Source organism: Lissotriton vulgaris, chromosome 12, assembly GCF_964263255.1.
Source record: "Lissotriton vulgaris chromosome 12, aLisVul1.2, whole genome shotgun sequence".
NCBI lineage: Eukaryota > Metazoa > Chordata > Amphibia > Caudata > Salamandridae > Lissotriton > Lissotriton vulgaris.
Window position 1 is genome coordinate 37868480 of NC_141700.1, and position 23204 is coordinate 37891683.

General features: G+C 42.4%; 1 protein-coding gene across 2 annotated transcripts in view; it reads right to left on the minus strand.

The window, feature by feature from the left end:
• Window positions 1-23204, minus strand: part of CPAMD8 (C3 and PZP like alpha-2-macroglobulin domain containing 8) — a 1208079-nt gene that overhangs the window by 423842 nt on the left and 761033 nt on the right. For both annotated transcript variants that reach the window (XM_086946939.1, XM_086946938.1), the window contains exon 36: window positions 7417-7504. In XM_086946939.1, coding sequence (XP_086803065.1) covers window positions 7417-7504 — 88 coding nt within the window. The remainder of the gene's footprint in view (window positions 1-7416; window positions 7505-23204) is intronic.

Sequence of the window (23204 nt, forward strand, 5' to 3'; positions counted from 1 at the left end):
TACTTCGGACACATGTATTTAGAACAAAATAAGAGGAATTTCATCAATATATACAAAGTAGCTAGAATAAATGATATAGTTCATTTAATATTAGCGTATAGAGCAGTATGGTAATTCACAATAATATTATAATAATATAATTTTAAAAAGTCTTAAATCGATCTTAATGCAGTACTCCAAGCTGTTATAGGGGACCAGATCTTACTGCCCCACAATCTAGATTGTCTACCCCTGGTGGCATAGATTGCTCGTTCCTTATTAAATACACCCAGAAAGCGATTTACCCAATTTGAAAGCTCGGCGGGTCAATGTCTTTCCAGTGAGCGGCAAGTATTATTCTGTATACTGCTGTGCCGATAAAGAGAATTTACCCCTCCTCCAAGCTTAATTCTAGCGTACTATCATAGCCAAAACATATATAAAGTAAGGGGAGTCTGCTACTTTATGCCCAAAGACCTCCTCCCAAAATTCAAATAAAATTTTCTTAAATAATAATAGTTTCTCACAATCATGAAACATGTGTATTAACGTAGCTGGGCCTTTGCCGCACCTTGGGCATTCATCATTTATCCTTTTCCCCCATTTGTATAGCTTAGCAGGAGTGTAATACAAATTGTAGATTGTTTTATACAGCTGTGCTTTTAAGCTAGATGAAAGAAGCAAGTGTGATGCCAATACCAAAGCCATGTTGATATCGACGTTTGGATTAGCCAATTTACCGGCTCAAAGTACCTCGTACGCTCTAGGTCATCCTCTAATTTTTCAAGAAGCATCCCATATATCATACCAATTCTGGTAGTAGTTTTACATACACTTTCTATAAGTGGCACCCTTTCCCATTTAATGCTAGGTAATTTTAAGCTTACTATAGTATTAACTTGAATGAATTTAAAATAATCAGCATTAGATATATTAAACTTTTCTTGTAAGTTTGAAAAGGTGGCATGCATGTCATCACCTAGAAAGTCCCAGGCTGTGGCAATCCCCAAGCCTTCCCATTTGTTTGCAATGTCATCGTTGGCCTGCATAGGAAGCAATAAAGAGCGCCACTGAGGGGTGTAACGATTAAGCTTAGGGAATAACATATATAGTTAGAAACTTTCGACCAGACTTTCAAAGCTCTAACTATAACTTTGAATTTTACCTTTTTAAAATAGCTTGGCTCTCATTGCCTCAGCAGAAGACCATTATCCTTTTTACCTAATGCTAGCTCGAAGACAGAGGGTATTTCTAAGCCCCGCGCATTCCCGGTGGATGGAGTAGTGTTAATGAGTGGTGCCAGTTGTTGGAGAAAGGCCGCCCAAAAGTAAAACAGCATATTGGGAATGGCTAGGCCTCCTCTAGGTTGTGGGAGGGATAGGTATTTCAAAGATCTCCTAACTTTTCCGAACTGCCAAGCAAATTTGGACATCTGGGATTTGAGAGCCTTAATGAGATTATCCTCAATTATCAAGGGGATGGCCCAAAATAGATACAGTATCCTGGGAAGTACCTTCCTTTTTAAGAAGTTCCCCCTGCCAACAATTGAAAGCTGTAAGCTATTAACTCGGGTTAGGTCTTTTCTAATGGTGTCGATTAGAGAGTCATAATTAAATTTGGAGATACTTTGAACATCTGGACTTATACATACCCCTAAATATGTTGCTTTATCAGCTTTTCTAGAATCGGTAAAGTCGGTGTTAGCGGTACACAGTATGACCGTTTTATCTTTATTGAGGGAGTATCTTGAGTAATAGCCGAATACTTGTGTAATAGCCTCTATTTCTATAATTGCTTCAGCCGGATAGGGTTTTAAGACTGCAATGTCATCGACGTAAGCTACTATTTTTGGTTCATATACTCCGACCACCACTGGTTTCATTAGTTGGTTTTCTAAAAATCTCAACATCAGGGGATTAATATAGAGAGCGAACAAGATCGGGGAGCAGGGGCACCCTTGTCTTGTGCCTCTTGAAATTTGAATTATGCCAGATTCAAGACCCATAATTTGGAGTTTAGCCTTCGGATCTTTATACATTGCTTTTATAGATTTTACGAAATTAGGCCCAAAATTGTAGTATTCCAAGACTGCCCACAAGAATTCCCACGAAACACGATCGAAGGCCTTCTCGGCGTCTAGGAGGATCATTGACATCTGGCCCCCGTCACGGACGTGATGTCAATTAGTGAGATAGCTCTGCGAATGTGATCCGTGGTGCCCTTTCCGGGGATAAAACCATGTTGCCACAGTGAGACCAGATGTTCAACAACCCTCCCGAGCCGATTAGCCATGATCTTAGCGTATAGTTTTGAGTCGGAATTGATTAGTGAGATTGGGCGATATGATGATGGTAAATCGGTGGGTTTGTCTTTTTTAGGGAAAATAATTATGTTTGTTTCTTTCCATGACTCGGGCGAAATGCCATTCCATTGGATACCAAGAAATAAGTCAAGTATGAGAGGCAATATAAACTCCCCCAGGATTTTGTATAATTCTAGGGGAATTTTGTCTGGGCCTGCAGCTTTCCCCGAGGCTAGCTCGGATAGGGCCAATTGTAGCTCTGTAACAGTCATTTCTTTCTCTAGTTCTTCTTTAGTAATTGCATCTAGACCCCTGCCCATATTCGTATCAGTTACAAATTCATTAAAAAAAAAATTTGTTTCCTCCCCATTGACTGAGCTATCATTCTGGTAGAGTTTTTGATAGTAATGTTGAAATACTTCAGCTATATATTCTGTTTGTGTATATACATGTTTATCTGCTTTAATGGATGAGATCGCATTATAAGAGACTTTCTGTCGAGTAAGCAAGGCAAGTTGTTTACTAACCCTTTCACCATTTTCATAAACATTTCTTTGGTGGGCTCTATATGTCTCTGCTGATTTCTGGGTCAGCCCGTTATTCAAGTCCGTTTTTAATAGTAACATTTGGCGCATTGAGTGTTTCCCATCCACCCCTTGAGCTATTAATGCAGTGTGTTCCTCTTCTATTCTAGCGAGCTCACACATCCTTTTGCTGTTCTCAACGTCTCGTTGTTTTTTGATTCTGGCTACATAACTAACCGTTCCCGCCTGAGGGCAGCTTTAAAACAGTCCCATACCACACATCTAGGGGCACTATAACGGTTTAAGTCAAAAAATCCTTGAGACCAATTTGTGATATACTTAATATAGTCCCTATTAACCAGGAGTTTCCTGTCAAATGTCCAATTAGAACGTTGTCTAACAAAGTTAGCTAGGTCAATTGTGAGAACTAGCGCATTATGATCTGAGACTAATTTGGGATGTTTAAGAACTGTTGCTTGGTTAGATAAATCCCGTGTTACAAGTATATAGTCAATTCTGACATATTTATTATGGAGATGCGAAGAATATGTATATCCTGGGTCTAGTTGATTTTTAACAGTCCAAATATCCACCAGGTCGTAGCTGTCTCTAAGTAGGCTAATAGCATTAAATACTTTGGGTTTCCGACCTACATATTTCTGCTTCTTTTGTTTGTTAAATGCGAGCCCGAGCGAGAAGTTAAAATCGCCACAAAATATAAGTGATCCTGACCAGGAGGCAAGTTCGAGGTTCTCAAAAATAGAGGGGTCATCCTGATTTGACCCGTAAACTGAGCAGAGAGTTAAGCCCAGAGCCAGTTCAATGATAACCCATCTACCTTGAGAGTCTGCTGCCTTACGTGTGAGCTGACCTATAGACCTTTTAGCTAATATAGCTACCCCACGGGTGTTTGACGTTGGAGTAGTACTTGATAGCAAATTATAGCCCCTGATTTTTAATAGATCTTTTTATTCCAGGGCAGGTGAGTTTCTTGAAGACATATTATATCGAAAGAGTTTTGATTAACTATTTCACTCACAGGCCCCCGTTTATTCCTGTCATGAAGTCCTGCCACATTACAACTGCATATAGTTAGTCTCTCCATAAAAATTTGTATCTACGTTCCAAGGGCACTCGCATTTATTTTTTGACATGTTACGTTCTCTTTTAATGTAGTTGCTGATAGAAGTGTATTATTGTTTATGTCCCTAGCGATTTCCATTTCTATTTTCAAATCTGGAGTTGTTTTTTTTTTTTAGAAGTTTTAGCCCCCTGCCCACCCTCCTCACGTCCTCCGCCCCCTCCCCATTCACACCCAAACGAATTTAGATATTGAGAAAGAACCTAGCGATTTCTTTTCTTTCTCTGATGATGCAGAGGTAGAAGCCGGGTGGTCGGATAATTCTACGTCATACCTAACTGATGAAAGTGGTAGTATTAGTGGAGATAACGTAGAAACTTTTTCTGTTAAGTCTAAGTCTAAGACAGCTGTTAAACGAGGAAAGAAACCACATGTGGGAACAGAGCTAGCTTGGGACTATACCCCTACTGATCAATTCATCCGCCCCCCTCTCTAGCAGATCACGCACCACAGTCAGATCAACCAATGTTTACAGGTCCACCACCTACAACTCTCGATATGGTGCTGCGCTACAAGCAATAGCAGCCCACCGCGAAGAGACTTCACAGGACTGGTGCAGGGCACAAGCAGCCCTACGCAAAGTACAAGGGGTGGTGCGAAAATTAACAAAAACTTGTAGCTTCTTTGGGGACCGACTGACAGAGATGGAGACTAGGATGCTCTTGAACGAATCAGAACTTACTGCGAATCAAGAGCGGGTTGAGACTCATGAATCAGAGCTGGCGGATGTTAGGTGGAAACTTGAGGACTTTGAAAACCGTCAGCGCAGAAACAATCTACGCATTTTGGGGGTACCAGAAGCCGCAGAAGGGGAGGACAATCGCTCTTTCATGATCAAACTTTTCCGTGACTCCTTGCCTGAATTATCTAGCTGGAATTGGGATTTAGAAATCCAGCGGGCCCACCATATGCCATTTACTTTGAAAATGCCAGCAAAACCTGGGGCTCACCCCCGAGCTATACTTGTTTTTTTCGGCAATTTCTTGCATCGGCAGGAAATCTTTGAAAAGGCCAGGCCTGAAGCCAAGCGCACCTCCAACGGGATCTCCTACTTTGTGTGCTCCCGACTTCTGCCACTCTACTGTGGAAAGAAGATGGAGGTTGCGCCAGCTAATTAAGCCGTTCCAGGATAAGAAGGCGCTGGCTTATTTAAACAATCCTGCACGGCTTAAAGTAATCTATGGGGGCCAGACAAAATTCTTCCTTTTTGAGATCAAAGCAAAGGATTACCTGGACGGGTTAAAATAAGCTAGCTATACTCAGACACAGGCACTTAGATGTGAAACCGAAAGGGTATTGGATTACTTGAGTGCAAGCAACAATAGTAATGATACAGGTTTATTTTTTGCACAATTCGGGTAGGCAGGGGGATAGATTTTATATATCTAACAATCTTTATGTTTAAATTTTTTAGATTGGTGTCTTTATTTGCACAAGGGAATTAGTTCATAGGTCAGGCTCTGAAAATGTGTTGTATGTCCATCACTACCAGACTCTCACGGAGTCTGTTTGCCTCATTTTGGGTGTGAAGAAGTGCTGTAATTCTTGTTTTAAATCCTGTTTTGAGTTAATAGCACCTGAAGGGGTCCACAGTGATCTGGATATAAATAACCTGTTCTTACCTATTGCTCTGCATTAAGGATGATTATTAGTGGCCCTTACTTTTGCTGAGAGTCCGTTCCATAATTTAGTAGCCTGTATAGAGAAAGTAGTGCCATTCACTGTTTTCTTTATGTAAGGTGTAATGTACTTGACGATTTTCATCTGAAGGAATCCAGGAAGAGCACCATTTCTAGCCTTGTGAGTGATACTTAGTAATTTAGGAGGAACTTTTAGCAAATTGTAAGCAGTGGAGACTAGAGCTTTAAAAACAGAAGAGTTGTGTGTTTGTATCTTAACGAGTAGAAGCAGTCTTGCAGCAGAGCTCTGAGTTCTCTGGTGTCATTTCATGGTTGAATGCAGGATCCCTTGATGGAAACTGTTTGCATTATCAAGTTTTTAGAAAATGAGCGATATTCTTGTTATAACCATTTGTGGAAATACAAAATGTGGAGAATGCCACAGTGTCCTCTTGGTGTAGAAAGAGAGCTTAGTTAGTAGGTCCACCTGGCCACACAAGAAGAGTGCAGAGTCCCTTGCCATGCCTAGATTTAGGACTGCTTTTGATATATTTGGCAACTGTTCTAGAGTGTCTGCCCAGAAAATTAATGGGTCATATGTTTTCCAGACTCCCCAATTAAGTAATATCTGTTTTCGAGATGCTGATTTTATGATGGTTGCATGCCATCCATTGGTCTATGTTTTGAGGAAGTTGAGTGTTTTCCAGTTTAAGTATTACTTGTGTGATGCCCACGTAATTGTAGCAGGTAAAGATGAAAACAGTTGATGAGCTCTGATATTGGTTTGGTGCACATTTTTACTAGGAGAGGAGTGAAGATAGATCCGGGGAGTTTGCCCATTTGTTTGTGTTTTAAGTTGTGAAGGTGAAAGGAGGCACTGAAAAATGAAGTGTTCCATCAATACTGATTTATTTGAGCAGGAATAGGATTTGATGATAAAGCGTATCAATAGTGATTAGCCGCGCTATACAAATCCTACTTGATTGATTGGTTGACTCAAATTTGCTGTGTATAAATTAAACAGTAGGGTGCCCTACTGCAATCTGTGTTTTTGGAATTAATTCAGTTGTTCTCATGGCACACTCCTCTTTTGCAAATTACTGAATGTTACAGTGCAAAAGTTGAATGTCTCTGAGTAATGAATGTGAGATTCCCCAGCCAAGTAACGTTTTGCAAAGTTTGCCTCTATTGTCCCTTTCAAAGGTGGCCAATTCGTCCAGGAATCAGCAATAATGTCTCCCTCCTGGAATCTCAGACGACTTGTGGCTAATGATGTTAAAATTGATAATCTCTATAGACTTTCAGCCCTTCCTTAATCCGTTACTTTACTGAACATATTGCTACTGTTACAGTCAGCTCTACATTTCACATCTGAAAACTTTGAGTCAGATGTTAGAGCACTTGAAATTGTGTTTTCAGTCTTATGGGATTGATGTCAGAGGAGCACACATACATTTTCATTTAGTTTCTTTTTGGCCTGTGCTCTTTATTCCCTCTCCTTTGGCTATCCCATAGTCCCAAATATTCAATCGGATCTTAGTCTGGGTTGAAAACTGGATTGAAACATCATCATGGGTTTTTTCTTGTTAGCTTCTTTTTCTTTTTACTTTGTTAGTGAGGTGATGGCAAAAAAGTCATGGGATCAGGAATGCAGTCTGCGTGTTCCTATATTTTACTGATGGTTATAACTGTGCAGCACTGCATACACATTTTTCTGTAAACTTAAGGGAATTACTTTCTAAAACATAAACATTTATTTCATGGACATATAATTCAGTAACATTTTCCATTAGGATACAAATAATGAAAACACATTTTGTACATAAAGAAAATGAGATTTGACTACTTTACCTGTTCAAGGCTTTCAATATCTGCTCGGAAGCCAGACAGCAAAGGCACTTCAAGGACTGCCATGTTCGAAGACCCAGAGTGAAGCCACCTAACAGAAGAAGACCGCCAAGACTTTAACATAAACACTTTCTGTTCATCCAGTTATCTCTATACACACTTTCTTTACATAGCATTGCAACACATTCTCCTACAAGAATAATAAGCCTTTAGAACAAACACGAAAATCATTGAATTTAAACACTGTTGTAGTTTCTATTTTGTTTGACATCAAATGATGTGGAAGAGCAGGGCCGCTTGAAGACCTTCCTCTCCAGTTCACAAATGCAATGTTGACCATCAGCAGAAATACTTTAGGAAGTGAACAAATTCACTGTGGATGAGGTAAATCTTCCATTGAAGGAATTGCTACAAACTAGCTGCAGTACAGTATTGGTAATGCCACTAGAAGATATCCTGCCAGTGAAAGATGTATTGCCACCACTTGAAACAAACACATTTTACATTATTACAAATCTCTAAATCTTTAAACTGTAAACCTGTGTCTCAATATTCATTCTCGTCTCTCTGCTACATTACAGCCTTCTTGATCTAGTTTTTAATGCCCAATGAAGCTCAATCATTAAAATTCATCAAGAATTAATAAAGGGATTCTCAGCCCATCTCAATTTGGTTACTGTGCCCAGAGCCTGGACGAAGAGATGGGGAGGGAGAACCTTCTCGGTCGCTGCAGCTATTCTATGGAACTCTCTCTGTCATCACCTGACTAGTATTAAAATGAATTCTCTCTTCAGAAAATATTTAAAGACCTTGTTGTTCACCTTATAGGATGATCTTTTTAGCATTCCTTGTGTGTATGTGTAATTGTCCCCAGCTTGTTCAGATCACCTTGATTACAGTGCCTTGATGCCTATATGAATTTGCTGCTCTTTATACATTTCATTCAAATCAAATCAATTGTAGCTCAGAGGTCGAGTAGAATCAGTGCCGCTGTTTCTCCCCCCGTCCAGGAGGTTTCTGATGTTGGTTGCAGAAATCAGGGCGGTTTCGGTGCTGTCGTTGGTGCAGAATCGAGATTGGAAGGTGCCAAGAAGACTGTTGTTCTCCAGGTGTTCTGTGAGTTGACGCTTGATGTTTTTTTTGAGGACTTTAACTTCAAAGGGGAGCAGAGAGATGGGACGATAGTTCTTGAGGTCGCTGGGGTCAGAAAAAGGTTTTTTTGAGTAGAGGTTAAATTCAGCGTGTTTACAGTCATTGGCGAAGATGGCCGTGGAGACGGATGCGTTGAAGATGGTGGTGAGCTCATTGCTGATATTTTTACTGAGCTCAATGCCCTTTATTCCTGTTCTGTTGCTTGACATTTTACAACAGACTTGGATAGCCATTCGTCCAGGTCTGATAAGCTGTTTATTTGAGGCACTGTCATAAGTATCTGAATAATCACATCTGAGATTGATTCAGAAGTTTCAATCATATAACAGTATAGATTCTCAGGTTCAGAATGACTGTGTCCCTCTTTGAGTCTGTTTTATTGCCATTACTTTGTCATATCTTCAGAGAAACCTTTCTTCAACAAATTATTAGTTATGTTTTAAAAACCTGATCCCTCCACAACATCACTTTTTTAGCCCAGTATACCAAGATTATTTTTTGTCTATTTTTTTGAGCTTCCAGCTAATCAAAAAAACAAATGTACTTTCTGCTGACTTACGAGTGGCTCTGCAGACTTAGCATGCACACTGGATGCTTGTTGTTTAGGACTAACATTTGAGCATAATTTGAGCATAATTTAAACAATGATTCAAGCAGCCTTTGAAGAAAAACCTAAAAGAGACGCAAAGTAAACAAACCAAAGCAGATGTTCCTCTCAGATGCGATCGACCTTCTTGTTGACACCTGAATCACAAATTCTACATCTTCTAAAGAAGCTTGCCACAATTGCTTCAAGAAACTTATGCAGAAAAGAAAGGAATCTAAAATAGAGGTCATGTTTTGAAACTTTGATGGCTTACAATGGACATCACAATGAGTCATTATAACACAATGCTCATCACTCAAAATAAAAACTTTTTCCAGCCACTACATGGCAGAATGACGAACAGTTAGTAAATCTAGAATATGTTCATATTGCAAGAACAAGTTTATGTGCTTAAGCTCCTTACATCGTATTCCATCAAAATAAAGTTTTGTTGAAGACTCAAAACTCTCCTTCATTCCAAAAGTAATTTCAGACTTCCACATAAATTAGACCTTTATTTCTTCCAGAAGCCCATCCTCCCTAGCTGTTAGGCCATTTCAAACACTAGATGTAAAGAGTGCAACTAAATATTAGCTTGATGAGACCACAGACATAAGTAAAACAGAAGCATAATTTGTAAACCATACGACTGTGGTCTGATGAAAACAGTCCAGGGTAGCTGAGTAGTACCCTGCATTACAACTAGTTGTCAAATGGACAGTAGACTCCTTACAAGTAAACCTACAGGTCAATCACCTAGTGATTTCCCTAGTGCAATTTCTAGGAATGTCCCTCTTAGGACCCAATTCCGATCTTGCTAGGAAAGCCCTCCATACGAATCAGATCCGGAGGGCTTTCCTAGCGAAACACACTGTGCGAGTCCGACCGAGCGAGTACGGTGCAACCACATGGTTACGGACTTGGTTTGATGGATTCCCATAGCACTCTATGGGAGCTTGTGTGCAGACGCGTACACAGGCTCCCATAGCAAAAAGGGGTTGGTGGGGAAAAGAGTGCACACCGTGGCCTGCTCTGGCCGCCCCCAAAGTCCGATTCCAACAGCTACTTCGTCTTGCTGACACTGAGTCGATACAGCTGTCCGAATCGTACATTGTACTTGCTCGTTCGGAATACGGCTCCATTGTGCGGTACGATTCGGCCCAGGACGAGTCGGACGGACAGATTCGGAGACGATTCACTCGGCGCGTACGGTATACTCTCATCGCATTTGATCATCCTGAATGGGGGGCGATTCGGTCAGAAACATGGGCTGCGAATTGGACTTGAATGCTACGGATCTCGTTCGGAGACCTTCCCCGCGAGATCGGAATCGAGCACTTAGTGTGATCTTTAGACTGGTACTGAATTTAAGACTGTTAAATTAGTAGACCATGCCTTTCTGTGCATCTTGATTGCTTAGCTGATTTCGTATTTGTTATCCTTTTCTTAAGCTTATTGTTTGCCCCCGCCTTGTGCGGAGGTACTTGATGTTCTAATCTACTGTTTTTGAATCTTAAAATGGATAGAGAAGGATGTTTTTAATTTGTAAGACTAATTTTCCACCAAGGGTAACTTAACTGAAGACACAAACAACCCTCCCCACTCCCTGTTAAACTAGAAGCATATTTTGAGGTCTTACTGTTATATTTCTTCTAAAATGAACTGCCCTAACTGACACTGCTGTGCATCCTGGGACTGTTGAAGCAATAGGAGTTTAAAGTGACATTGCCAAAATCTCATTTCTACATTTGAGATAAGTACGTATCTTCTTTTTTCCCCCTTTTTTAAGGGTTAATTTAAAAAGGAGTTTAGCAGCCAAAGGGCTTCAAATGTCACCAGTTTATATGAATGAGATTGATTAAAAGACAAGAAAATACAACCGTTAGATGAGCATTTTCTGAGTACAGTTAATTTGAACAGTGATACGTTCCTCATTTTAAATGTTTTCGAAATCCCATACATATGCAGCAATAGCCTGCTGTTATGACGGATACTTCTAACGGAAATTCCTCACCTTTTGCACATCGCCTGATGCCAGAGTGGATCTTTATTTTTTCAAGTAATTCCCCCTGCCCCTGGTACGTGGTGCCATTAGACCTCGCAGCAGCATTGCAGTGCCTACGGTAGCGATGGAGCAGAGCTAAATAAAAATCCCACCCCTGTATGCCCATCTTAATTCCTTTCTTTCTAAGCCCTTCAAGGAGGAGCTTCCCAGGTTTTCAGTATTACCGACTCCTTTTGTCATGATGTCAGTATGTCAGGGAAATGTCTCCCCCCCAAGGACACCGGCTTAAAGCTGTATTCTAACAGCAGGAAGCAAATGTCAGTCACCGATTGTAGGTAGCTTGCTCTGTATATACTATACCAAAGTGAAGTATAGTGTGCACAAAGTCAAGTGGAACCCCAAAGGTAGGCAGAGGTAAAGTTAGATAGCACCTCATTCTCTATTGTGGTCGAGCAGTAAGGCAGTATCAGAGGACAGTGTTAAGCATTTGTTGTACTCACTTAGTCAGCAAATGAATTTACACACTCAAAGACTGAACTTCAGACCAACTGTGTTTGTATAAAAAAGAACCCTTTACTTATTTTATTTTTCTAGAACCAAGCAAGCCTGGCACAGGTAAGCAATACATACTTTACAGTAGTAATGCAGTTTGTAAACAGTTTGAATTGTAATTGCATATGCACTTTGTTTTGACTTACAGTATGGTTGCAGAGAAATGCAATACTTTGTAAATACAGTACATAGATTTGAATTGGCTTTTCCGTGAAATACCAGGTAAGTTACTTTTTAGATTACTTTTCTTACACATAGTAGTATACCTTAATACTACTCTTGGACATTTCTTGTAAACAGGTAAGTAAAATAGTTTTTGTTAAACAGAACAATTTTAAAGAATTTCTTTAGGTTTTCAAACTCCAAGCTCAACAACTTTCCACATAAAAACAGTCAATGTTATCCTATGGAGGAAAATAGTGTTATCTGTTTTAAGGTAAAGTATTTGGTAGTGGGAGTTGAGGTTATGGATGTAGACTCAGGGGTCCCTCAGGGTCAGGGATGCATTCTTGTTACACCCTCAGTGCCACTAGGGTGGCCGGGTGCAGAGTGCTGAGGCCCAGTGTTATCCAATGGGGGATAGGGGACCTCCGGTTGGTGGCTGCTAACGAGCAGGCCACTTGGTTGTGGGAGCAAAGCTCCTGGACTTTAGCTCAAGGCAAATGGGGAAAAAAGTAGCACCAAAGATGCACCCTCCCAGGCACTAGGGCGGCCGGGTGCAGGGTGCTGTTTCGACGTCAGGCGTCCTGTTGTTTGCAATAGGGAACCTCCGGTTTGCAAAGGCACGGCAGGCTTGAGGACAAAGGTCTTCTGGGTGCGACCACAACTTCGAGAGATAAGTTGGGAAGCTGGGGATTGGTTAGGCACCGTTGGTTTGGCCGCCCAAGGCCTTGGCCCGTCGGGTGCAGGGGTTCTTTTTGGGGTTGGATCTTCTTACCAGGTCCTGGTTGCGGTTGGGGGAACCTTCCAGATTTAGGATGCAGGTGCTGGCTGGTGGCTTGAGGCAGGTCAGGGGTTGCCAGATCTCGGGTTAGGATCGCTGGGGGGACCTCCTTGTGGTGTTTGCCCACTCGAGCTCGGGCCGTGGACAGCGGGTGCACAGTGGTGCGGATTCGCGGTGTCCGGCCAGAGCCAGGGTTTGCAGATGAACAAATCCGGTGTTCACAGGAGACACAGTCTTTGTGGTTGAAGGCAGGCAGGTCCTCTGGGGTTTTCGAGGTTGCTGGCTGCAGGACACACCGGGATTTCGCAGGATTAGGTTCGAGGTGGAGACAGGCCGGTAGGGCTGGGGCCAAGACAGTGGGTGTCTTCCTTTTGTTAGCTTCCGCATGGCTGTTCGGTCCATCTTCTTCTTTTCTTGTTGCAGGTTCTTGTCTGTGGAAGCAATGTTTAGGGGTGCCCCTAAATGCTAGATTTAGGGGTGTTACAGATAGGTAAAAGGTAGGGACCAATAGGTCCCTTCTCCGGGGTGGGTACACCCCCTATTATTCCACCCTCCAGTGGGAGGGGTGCATGAGCCTGTCCTTGGTTGGCTGGTACCCCCCAACTGACAGTTTTGCTTCACCTCGCCTCCCCCACCTGAGGGGTGGAGTTGGCAGAGGTGGGCACACCTCTCTTCCTCACTTGTTTTTCCCGCCGGTTCTCCCTCCCAAAGTGGGGTTCAGAACCAGTGGGGACCAGTTGCTTAAAGCAGCAAGTGGCCTGGGAAAGCTCACAAAAGCGGCAAGCCTTTGAAGCTCCCCTTTGTGAACCCTGCCCATCCTGGGGGAGGAAGCTTTGCACCTTGTCTCAGGATGTGCATTGTTTCAGGCCCACAACCATTTGACTGAACCAGTATTAGCACTAACTGTCTTCCTCCATACTTGTACATGACTTTTCAGACCCGTGTTTTTTCCTCCACAGCCGATTAATCTTTTAGTCATGAGATGCATTACTTCACTGTCAACGCAAGCAGTTCAATCCTACTAATGTGGAGCCATCCTGGGATATGTTGTGTCCTGTGCTTGTGTGTATAAGACATCTAGTTGTCCTCAGCAGACTCCTTACAAGTATTATGTAATCTGTTGGGGGTGGCTGGGTGTGGTAATAAAGTTTGTGAACAGCAGGTTCTAAACCCATGGGTCCAGACACATGTCTGGTGGTAGCAGCTTAAAGCAGCCACTGTCTGGACACTAGTGGTAGGTTCGTTGTCAGGGGGCATCTCTAAGATGCCCTATTTGTGCATTTTTCATTAAATCCCACACTGGCATCAGTGTGGGTTTAATGTGCAGAGGAGTTTGATACCAAACTTCTCAGTTTTCAGTGTAGCCATTATGGTGCTGTGGAGTTCGTAATTCCAAGCGCCCAGCACCATATATTCCTAATGGCAGCACTGCACTTACAATGTCTAAGAATGGACGTAGACACTTTAGGGGTACAGGGCTCATGCACCTGTACCCTCACAACTGGTATATGGCACCCAGCTAGAGGGTTGACTGTTCTATGCCAGGGCAGTGGATTGTAGGCATGGCACACAGGGATGTATGCCATGTCGACTCTTCACTTGGTTCTGCACCAAAACACGGATCCTGCAAAGGTAGTGTGTGTGTAAAGGTACAGGGCCTCTAAGGGTGGCACAATAAGTGCTGCAGCCCTTAGAGGTCTTCCCTGGTCACAGTGCTCTGAGTACCTGAGGTACCATTTAACAGGGGCTGACCTGTGGCTAGTGATGCCAATTGGGTTCTTTTTGGGTAAAGAACACAGGCCCTGGGAACCTGATTGGCAGGGACCCAGGGCACATCAAGTCAAAATGCATCAGTAGTTTGGCAAAATGTGTGGGGGGGGGTGGGCTACTGCAACGGAAGCCCACTTTCCTACACCGATCCGCACAACATTTGCCTTTGGGATCTAGCTTGTGGTCATGACTAGAAGTCGTGAAGTGGGATGTGAAACACTTTCGCAGAACATAAACGACAGCCAGAATGCTTTAAAAATGGCAGATCTAGTCCAAGTCACAGGGCTACTCCAAATCAAGAGGCTGTTCCCATGCCAAATCAAGGTCTTTTAACAACCAAGACCCCCAGCTCCTCCCTCTAAATCTAGAACAAAGTAACAGAGACCCATTGGACAGATGCCTTCAAAACCACCTGGCTGGACCCCATTTCCTCTGTTGAGCAGACGGTAAAGAACTTCTCCGCCTGGATCACCAATTGCACCAACAGAGTCGCCCCCATCAAACCCTTCAAGACCAGGGGGATCCACCAAACAAGCAAACTGGTACACACAAGAACTCATGATCATGAAACGCAACTGGAAAAGTCTGGAGAGATGATGGCGTACCAGCAAAGGCCCCACAGACCGACTAACCTTCAAATCAGCCCTCACCACCTACCATCAATGCCTAAAGGACATGAAAAACGTGGTGGCAGACTGCATCAAAGCCTCCTCCAACCGCAGCAAGGAACTCTTCAACATCCTCAGAGAATACACCTGCCCATCAGCCACCAAGAAAGCTATCTCCCCATCCCAGGAACTCTGCAACACCCTGGCACTCTACTTCCACCACAAGATATCCACCATCTACAATACCTTCGAACCCCAACCCACCAACCTCTATATCCTCCTCACGCCGACTGACCCCACCCACAGGCCTCCGCTCACCGCTTGTGAGCAGCTCACCACACAGAGCACTACGGCCATCATGAACTCCATCCACTCCGGTGCTCCCACGTACCTCTGCCCCCACCACTTCTTCAACTTTGGAAGCAGGCAAATCAGCAGCAAACTCATCACCATCATCAACGCATCCATCACGACCGCCACCTTTCTCGAGCAATGGAAACATGCAGAGGTCAGACCCCTCCTCAAGAAACCCCCCGCCGACCCCAGCGATCTCAAGAACTACCGCCCACCACACCCTCATCACGAGACTCTGCCACATCGAGATTCAGGGAGACACCCTCAAAGGGATTGCATCCTTTCTCACAGGACGAACACAGAGAATCCGCCTACCTCCCTTCACGTCTGAACCCAAGAGCATTATCTGCGCGATCCCGCAAGATTCACCCCTCAGTCTCACTCAGTTCAACACCTACATGACGCCCCTGGCTGACATCTTCAGATCCCACGGCCTCAAGATCATCGCCTACACAGAAAAAATTCAGCTCATCCTCTTGCTCTTAGACGACCCTGCCACCACCAGAACCAACTTCCACAACTGCATCACAAGCGTCACCGACGGGATGAAGACCATCTTTTTTTCATGTCATTACTTGTTTGGCAGGCATGAGAACCATCGTCCTACTCCTTGCAAATTTACAATACATAAAGAATTAAAGAGGACAAGTGGGACAGGCAGCCCTTGCAAAAATGTTCAAACTATCTTTGCTATCTTCCTCCTCACTTTCTCATCTCTCTCATTCTGTTTCTCGTCTGTATCTTTTTCCTCTCTCTCTCCTGAAGCACCCACCCCCATATCTTCCTATGTGTGCTGTATTTACCCGTGGAAGCTGGCGAGAGTGATAGAGCTAGCAGCACTGCCCCTGCTCTAAAGAAGTGGTCTCCAAAAGCTCCAGCCCACCATGGAATGACCAGTGGAAAAAAACTGGCAGCTCTGGACCACCCTCTATTTGGATACCCTGAAGTCAAGCTTTCGTTAGGCAGACGCTATGTACTGCCATGAAAAAGAGTGCTTGTTCCACCCTTATTCCCCCATTTGATTGCTGCCTCACCTACAGTAGTCCCCAGGTCAAACGTAATGACGGAGCAGAAGACAAGGGACCCATTTCATCCTCTGCTGAACCTAGTCTAACTCATAATCTCTTTCGGTTCCCATTTCTCCACACTCATACTTCCCGTTTTTCTACTAGTCTCTTCAACAGAATCACTTTCTCCCCGGGGGATATTCCCTTCCACTCTCCCTCTCTGCTGCTCAGTAGTCAGTAGAGAAAAAGGGTTTCCCACAACCATTTGACTGAATCAGTATTAGCACTAACTTCCAGAGAAACATGCTACATTAGTCCACACACCTTCTGTCTTCCTCCATACTTGTACATGACTTTTCAGACCCGTGTTTTTTCCTCCACAGCCGATTAATCTTTTAGTCATGAGATGCATTACTTCACTGTCAACGCAAGCAGTTCAATCCTACTAATGTGGAGCCATCCTGGGATATGTTGTGTCCTGTGCTTGTGTGTATAAGACATCTAGTTGTCCTCAGCAGACTCCTTACAAGTATTATGTAATCTGTTGGGGTGGCTGGGTGTGGTAATAAAGTTTGTGATGCTGTGCATTTAATTAAGGGTTGTATGCTGAATAATAAAGATGTGCAAATCAAAGCTCCATGCGTGGTATGGTCTGTTATATGGGCTGGGGAGGATGCTACAACTGGCGACAAGAATGGGATTGTGTAGAGTTGGCACTTCTGCATGTCATCATTAGAATGTTAGTTATGTTGCTAGGATGGAATATTAGCTATTGATTGTAGGAGTTGGTTTGTGAGCTGTGAAGCTGTGCTGGAGGTATCTACCTTTACTCTCCAATAAAGCAATTCATCAAATTGACTGGAAATTGGATCTTTTCATTGGCTCAGGATGATGTCTTGATTGTGGGGAAAGATAAATCTGATACTAACTCGTGGAGTAAGCCTGACATTAAAGCTGTTTGGTATGGGGAAAAACCATTGGCATAATTGGACTCAAATGGATGATAATATCTTTTAAAGGAAAGAAAGTATATGGAAGAGTGTATTTGACTAAACAGGGTTCGAATTTGTCAGGTTGGCGTTATCAAAAAGATTTAAATATTATCCTCAACCCTAATGCTGAAGAACCTGTTATGTCTACTGTTGTGCATGATGTTAATTCTGTCTATCAAAATGACTTATTTGAGAAGTTCTCAAGAGTAATCTCTGATGATCTAGGAAAGTTAAAAGACTTCTCGCACAAAATTATTCTAAAGAAAAAGGCTGTTCCAGTGGTGCACAAGGTTAGAAATGTTCCCCATCTAATGAGAGAGCCATTGCAATGTGAACTCAAAAAGTTCTTGCTCAAGGAATTATTGAACCAATTGAGGCCTCTGAATGGTTGGCTCCGATTGTTGTAGCACCAAAAGATGGGAACAAAATTTGTTTGTGATTTAAACAGGAATAGGCAACCTTTGCCAAATATTTCGGAAATACTTACAGCTATGGGAGGTGGTACTGTTTTCAGTGTAATAGACATGTCTTCAGCGTATCATCAGATAGATTTGGAAAGTGGGTCGAGGCATCTTACCTCTTTTGTTACACTGTTAGGGGCATTTAGATATTGTAGGATGCCTTTTGGTTTAGCATCTGCCTCTGCTGTATTTCAGAGTCATGGAAAGGATTTTTGGAGACATGAATGGTGTTTTATGCTTTCAGGATGACGTCTTGATTGTCGGGAAAGATAATGTTTACCATGATACAATTCTGAATGAGGTGTTGAAAAGGATGGATGACAATGGATTGACTATAAAGAAAGAAAAATGTCAGTTGAAAAAGGATGGTGTAACATATCTTGGACATGAAATTTGCAAAGATGGTATTAAGCCTAAAAAATGTATCATTGCTGCAGTCTGAGACTCTCCCATCCCAAAAAATAAGGATCAACTTAAGTCATTCTTAGGACTTGCGGAATATTGCTCAAAATTTGTCAAAGGTTTTACAGAACCATTGAGGTTGCAAATGAAGAAAGGAGTTATCTTTACTTGGAATGGTGGTTGTGATAAGGCATTCAACAATATAAAACAAAGTATCATTAGTGCTCATACTTTTGGCCATTTTAACGTTAAGGATAGAACATTTATTACAACTGATGCAAGTGCAGTAGGGATTGGAGCTGGTTTGACTCAGTTGAGCAATGGTGAGGAAATGTTCATTGGATTTGCTTCCAGAAGATTACGAGATGCAGAATTATCTTATTCTGTGATAGAGAGGGAAGCCTTAGCGTGTTGTTGGGGGATCAAGTACTTTATATGGGGTCTTCCTTTAATGTGCGAACTGATCATGAACCGTTAGTTCTTCTTTTCAAAGGAGGCAGAGGGCGAGAAGAAAATGTCACCCCTAGAATTTCAAGATGGATTTTATCTGTTCTCGATTTCAATTTTGTTGTTGAATATGTCAAAGGTCTCAAGAATGTGGTAGTGGACTATCTATCAAGGATGCCAATTGACGGTGTGGAAAATATTATGGATGACATGATTGATGTAGTACATGATGTTAAAAGAGTTGAACATGCTTTTAGCAAGGAAGAATGGACAAGGGCAATGTCAAATGATGAACTTCTGCAAGAAGTGATTACTTGTGTTTCTCATGGGTGGCATCAAAACAATATTGAAGATGTTAAACTCAGAAGTTTCTACCATGTTGAGGCCAAATTGAGTGTATGTGAAGGAAAATTGTTGAGAAGATATCAATTTGTACCACCAGTGAGTTTGAGAGGGAAAATTATAAATATTGCTCACGAGGGACACTTAGGCAGAAACATAACTAAGAGAAGGGTTTGACAGTCGTATTGGTGGCCTGGAATGTATAGAGAGATTGAAGATGCAGTAAGAAAATGTTATGCTTGTGCTCAAGCGGATGAAACAAAAGTTATAAGGCAACCTCCACTGGTGTGTACATCTTTTCCTAAACGTCCATGGGAAAGAGTGGCAATTGATTTTCTAGGGCCAATTGCTAAGCTTGGTTCTCGCAGTAGATTTTTGATGGTCATTGTTGACTACCATTCCAAGTGGTTTGTAGTAGAGAGCACAGAATTTATAACTACTCAAAGGGTTGTTAATTTTATGGAAAGAGTGTTTATGAATGAAGGGATACCTAAGACATTGGTGTCAGATAATGGTGTTTAGCTGGTGTCGAGAGAAATGCAGGAATTTCTTTCTAAATTTGGGATTATTCATGAGAGAGTTGCTTTGTTTAGGCCACAAGCCAATGGTTTGGTGGAACGAATTAACCGACTAATTATGGAAAATATCCAGTTGTCCCTAGCTAATGGATTATCATGGCGTGAAGAATTGAAAAAATTGGTGTGGTCCTATAGAATTACACCGCATTCGATAACAGGAGTTTCTCCATTTACATCTTTGAAATGATGTGAACCTGGTGTCAAAGAGATTCCTGGTTGGTTGAAAGTGAAAGATTCTGTGTGGGTTGACAGAAGATAAATTATTTAAAATGCAAACTGAGTCTGCTAAGTATTATAATGAAAAGAAGGGTGTGAAAGAAATTGAATTTAAAATTGGCGACTGGGTGAACATAAAACGTGGTGGTGTAACTACAAAGGGTGACAGAAAATTTTCTGCACCGATTCAAGTGAAGTCTGTAAAAAGAAATGTTGTTATTCTTTCTGATGGATCAGCCTGGAGTACTGGAAACATATGTAAATGTCGTGGTCCAGTACATGTTTCTGAAAATTTATATTTTTGGAATGTAAAAAATGGAAATTACTGAAAACATATGTGACTGTCGTGCTCCAGTACATGTTTCTGAAAATTGATATTTTTGGAATGCAAAAACTGGAAATTTTATCATATTCATTTAAGTTTATTTTTATATGTAAAAATGTATACATTTTTGTTCAATATATATTAAGTAAGGATATGTGTAGAGTTGGCACTTCTGCATTTCATCATTAGAATGTTAGTTATGTTGCTAGGATGGAATATTAGCTTTTGATTATATGAGTTGGTTTGTGAGCTGTTAAGCTGTGCTGGAGGTATCTACCTTTACTCTCCAATAAAGCAGTTTATCTTTCAACAAATTGACTGGAAATTGGATCGTTTCAGATACATTCCCCCAAGAATACAAAACTTCTCTCCCTGAGAGTTTGCCATGGTCCAGCAAACTGCATGCGTGCATGTGTGCCCCAAGAAGCGGTCTACAGTTGGCGTATGTGGAGTCAATGCGCAAGTCTAGCTTTTGAGATGCCATTGTAGAAGGTGCAGGCCATACGGAGGAGCACAGTTAGTAAGCCTGGCAAAACTCTACTGGTAAGGTCGAAATAGGAGATACTGCAGTGCAGCATAACCCAAAGTCAGCACTGATACAAATCAGAAACCATAAAGAGAGTGACTACCAGGTACGAAGAAGCTCTAAAGGCAGCGACAGCCAGGTACAAGAACGCTAACGTCAAAGACAAAAAGGCACAGACAAACGCTAAAGGCAGTGACAGCCAGGTGCAAGGAAACGCTAAAGGCAGATACAGCCAGATACAGAAAGTAAAACTGTACTCATTTGAGTGAACGGGGAAAGCACCAACCGACCTACAATCAAGACTTGGCCGGGAGCCAGTGCGCTCAAAGTAGCATGTGGCATCCACAATAACCCAAGCATAAGCACAGGGTTTGTGCCTACGAAGTCGTTGGCCCCCACAGAAGTGACTACAGAGGTGGCTGGTGGCACTCGGCACAACTCAAAAGGTCTTCGAGCTTGGAAGCTCTCCAATGGCTGTTGAAAAGAGCGCCAAATATGCCGCCAAAAAGCAGAATATTGGCACCAGATGGACTGCCTGGATCAAAACATTTTATGACTTCATAGATGCTATAAAAGCAGATGACAAAAAGATCAAATACTTAAAGAACCTTGCATGTGACGGGAGTAAAATAAGTAATAAAGAAGATATCACAAGCTAATGAAGTATCATTCTATCAAATCAAGGAGACATTGGAAGCCAAGTTCAGTCCAATGCCGAGTGCCGATTATGAAAGGTACATCTTCAAGCAAGACAGCAGCCTGGTGAGACGATAGATGAGTTTGTTGAGAAACTTGACACACTCATAAAGGACTGCAAGTTCAGTGAATTCAATGATGAAGAAGCGATGCGTCTTAGAGTTATCGATTGTTGCCTCTCCAATTCATTCCGACAATGTGTGCAAGGGGAAAACTCTAAGTTTAGAGAAACTGCACATGACTATAAGAGTGAAGGAACGTGCTGGTCAATAGACTGCTTATATGAAAGATAGAACACCCCAAAATGAATCAGCATTGAGCGTGAAAAGTAAGCAGAAACACAAAGCAAAGGACCACAGAGTTATGTTTCCGAAGAAAAAGAAATTGTGTTTCCGCTGTGGATTCTCCTTTCCACATGAAGGTAAATGCCCCACCATCAGACAGATATGCAGAGGCTTCTAGAAACAAAACCATTTCATAACAGTTAGAGAAACTAAGTGCGTCATGGAGAGATGAGAAGATGGACTCCAGAAAGTTCCAAAAGCACTCTAGCCACTCCCACAAAGCCAAATGGCACCATCGACTCTGGAAAGTGGAAATGAAACAAAGTCAATTGTTATCAAATTCATCTTCCAAAGGTTCATTAAAGTCATCATCGAGTGACAGTGAGGACGATGGATGTGCGATGATGGGGTCATTCACAGACCGACGTGCCCATGTAGGATTGGTTGCTTGCAAAGAAAAACATAACTCTAAAAAGAATTGCAACATGTAGCAACAAAGTTAAGTGGACATTGTCCTGAAATTATGCTCAATGTGAATGGTTGCCCTACAACTTTTATTATAGACTGTGGTGCGTCGATAAACGTCATGCCAACGGAAAAGTAAAAAAGAACTATCTCCAATACCATGTCTCACACCATGGAGAACAAAGGTGTAAACCTAGGCAGCTTCTACACCCTTACAGAATCAAGGATCCTTTGTAGCGACCATGTGGAAGAGGTTTGGCGCCGCGGCCAGGGCAACTGACTCGGGAATCTGGGGATCACGGTTCGATCCCCGGTACTGGCGGCAGATGAGCCCAGCAACATGTGACTCTGGGCAATAGCTTGCTTGATCTTCCCAACGAACCCCAGCGCCTACAGACCCTTACGGGTGATTGTGCACTTTACAAATGTGGATTATTATTATTATGTGGCACAAGGAAAGGACAGTGCAAGCACCAATTCATGTCCTCCAAGGTACGTTGTTAAGTGCATGCTTATTAACCCCTTCTCTGTGGGGGTAAATCCCCCGCTGTGCTGCGGGGAGGGGGCGCGCACATCGCTCCCATGCTCATGACGAACTGAGCTCGTCATGAGCTACGGTGATCCTGTGCTCATGATGAGCTCAGCTCGTCACAGGTGCATTGGTTCCCATGGAACGCTCAGCACAGCAGGGGAATTCTCCCCGCACCTGAGCGTTCCACGTCCCATGACTAGCTGAGCTCATCATGAGCACCGGAGCACCGTGCCTCATGACGAGCTCAGTTCGTCATGAGCATGGAAAAGGCTAAGTTTAGATATTGCTGCTGACATTGGACTGATCTCTATTAACTACAAATTTAATGCCCATTCTGAAATAGTGAGTCAGTTATAGACATTGTTTCATGGACTTGGAAAACTTAAGACAATGAAGGTGCAGTTTCACATTAATAAGACATTCGTCCTGTTGCACAGCGACACCATCTAATTGCTTTTCACTTACAGGAAGGCGTTGTGAAAGTACTAGAAATGTTGTTAAAGCATGACATCAAGTCTTTTTCTGTTCCAACACCATGGGTTTCACCC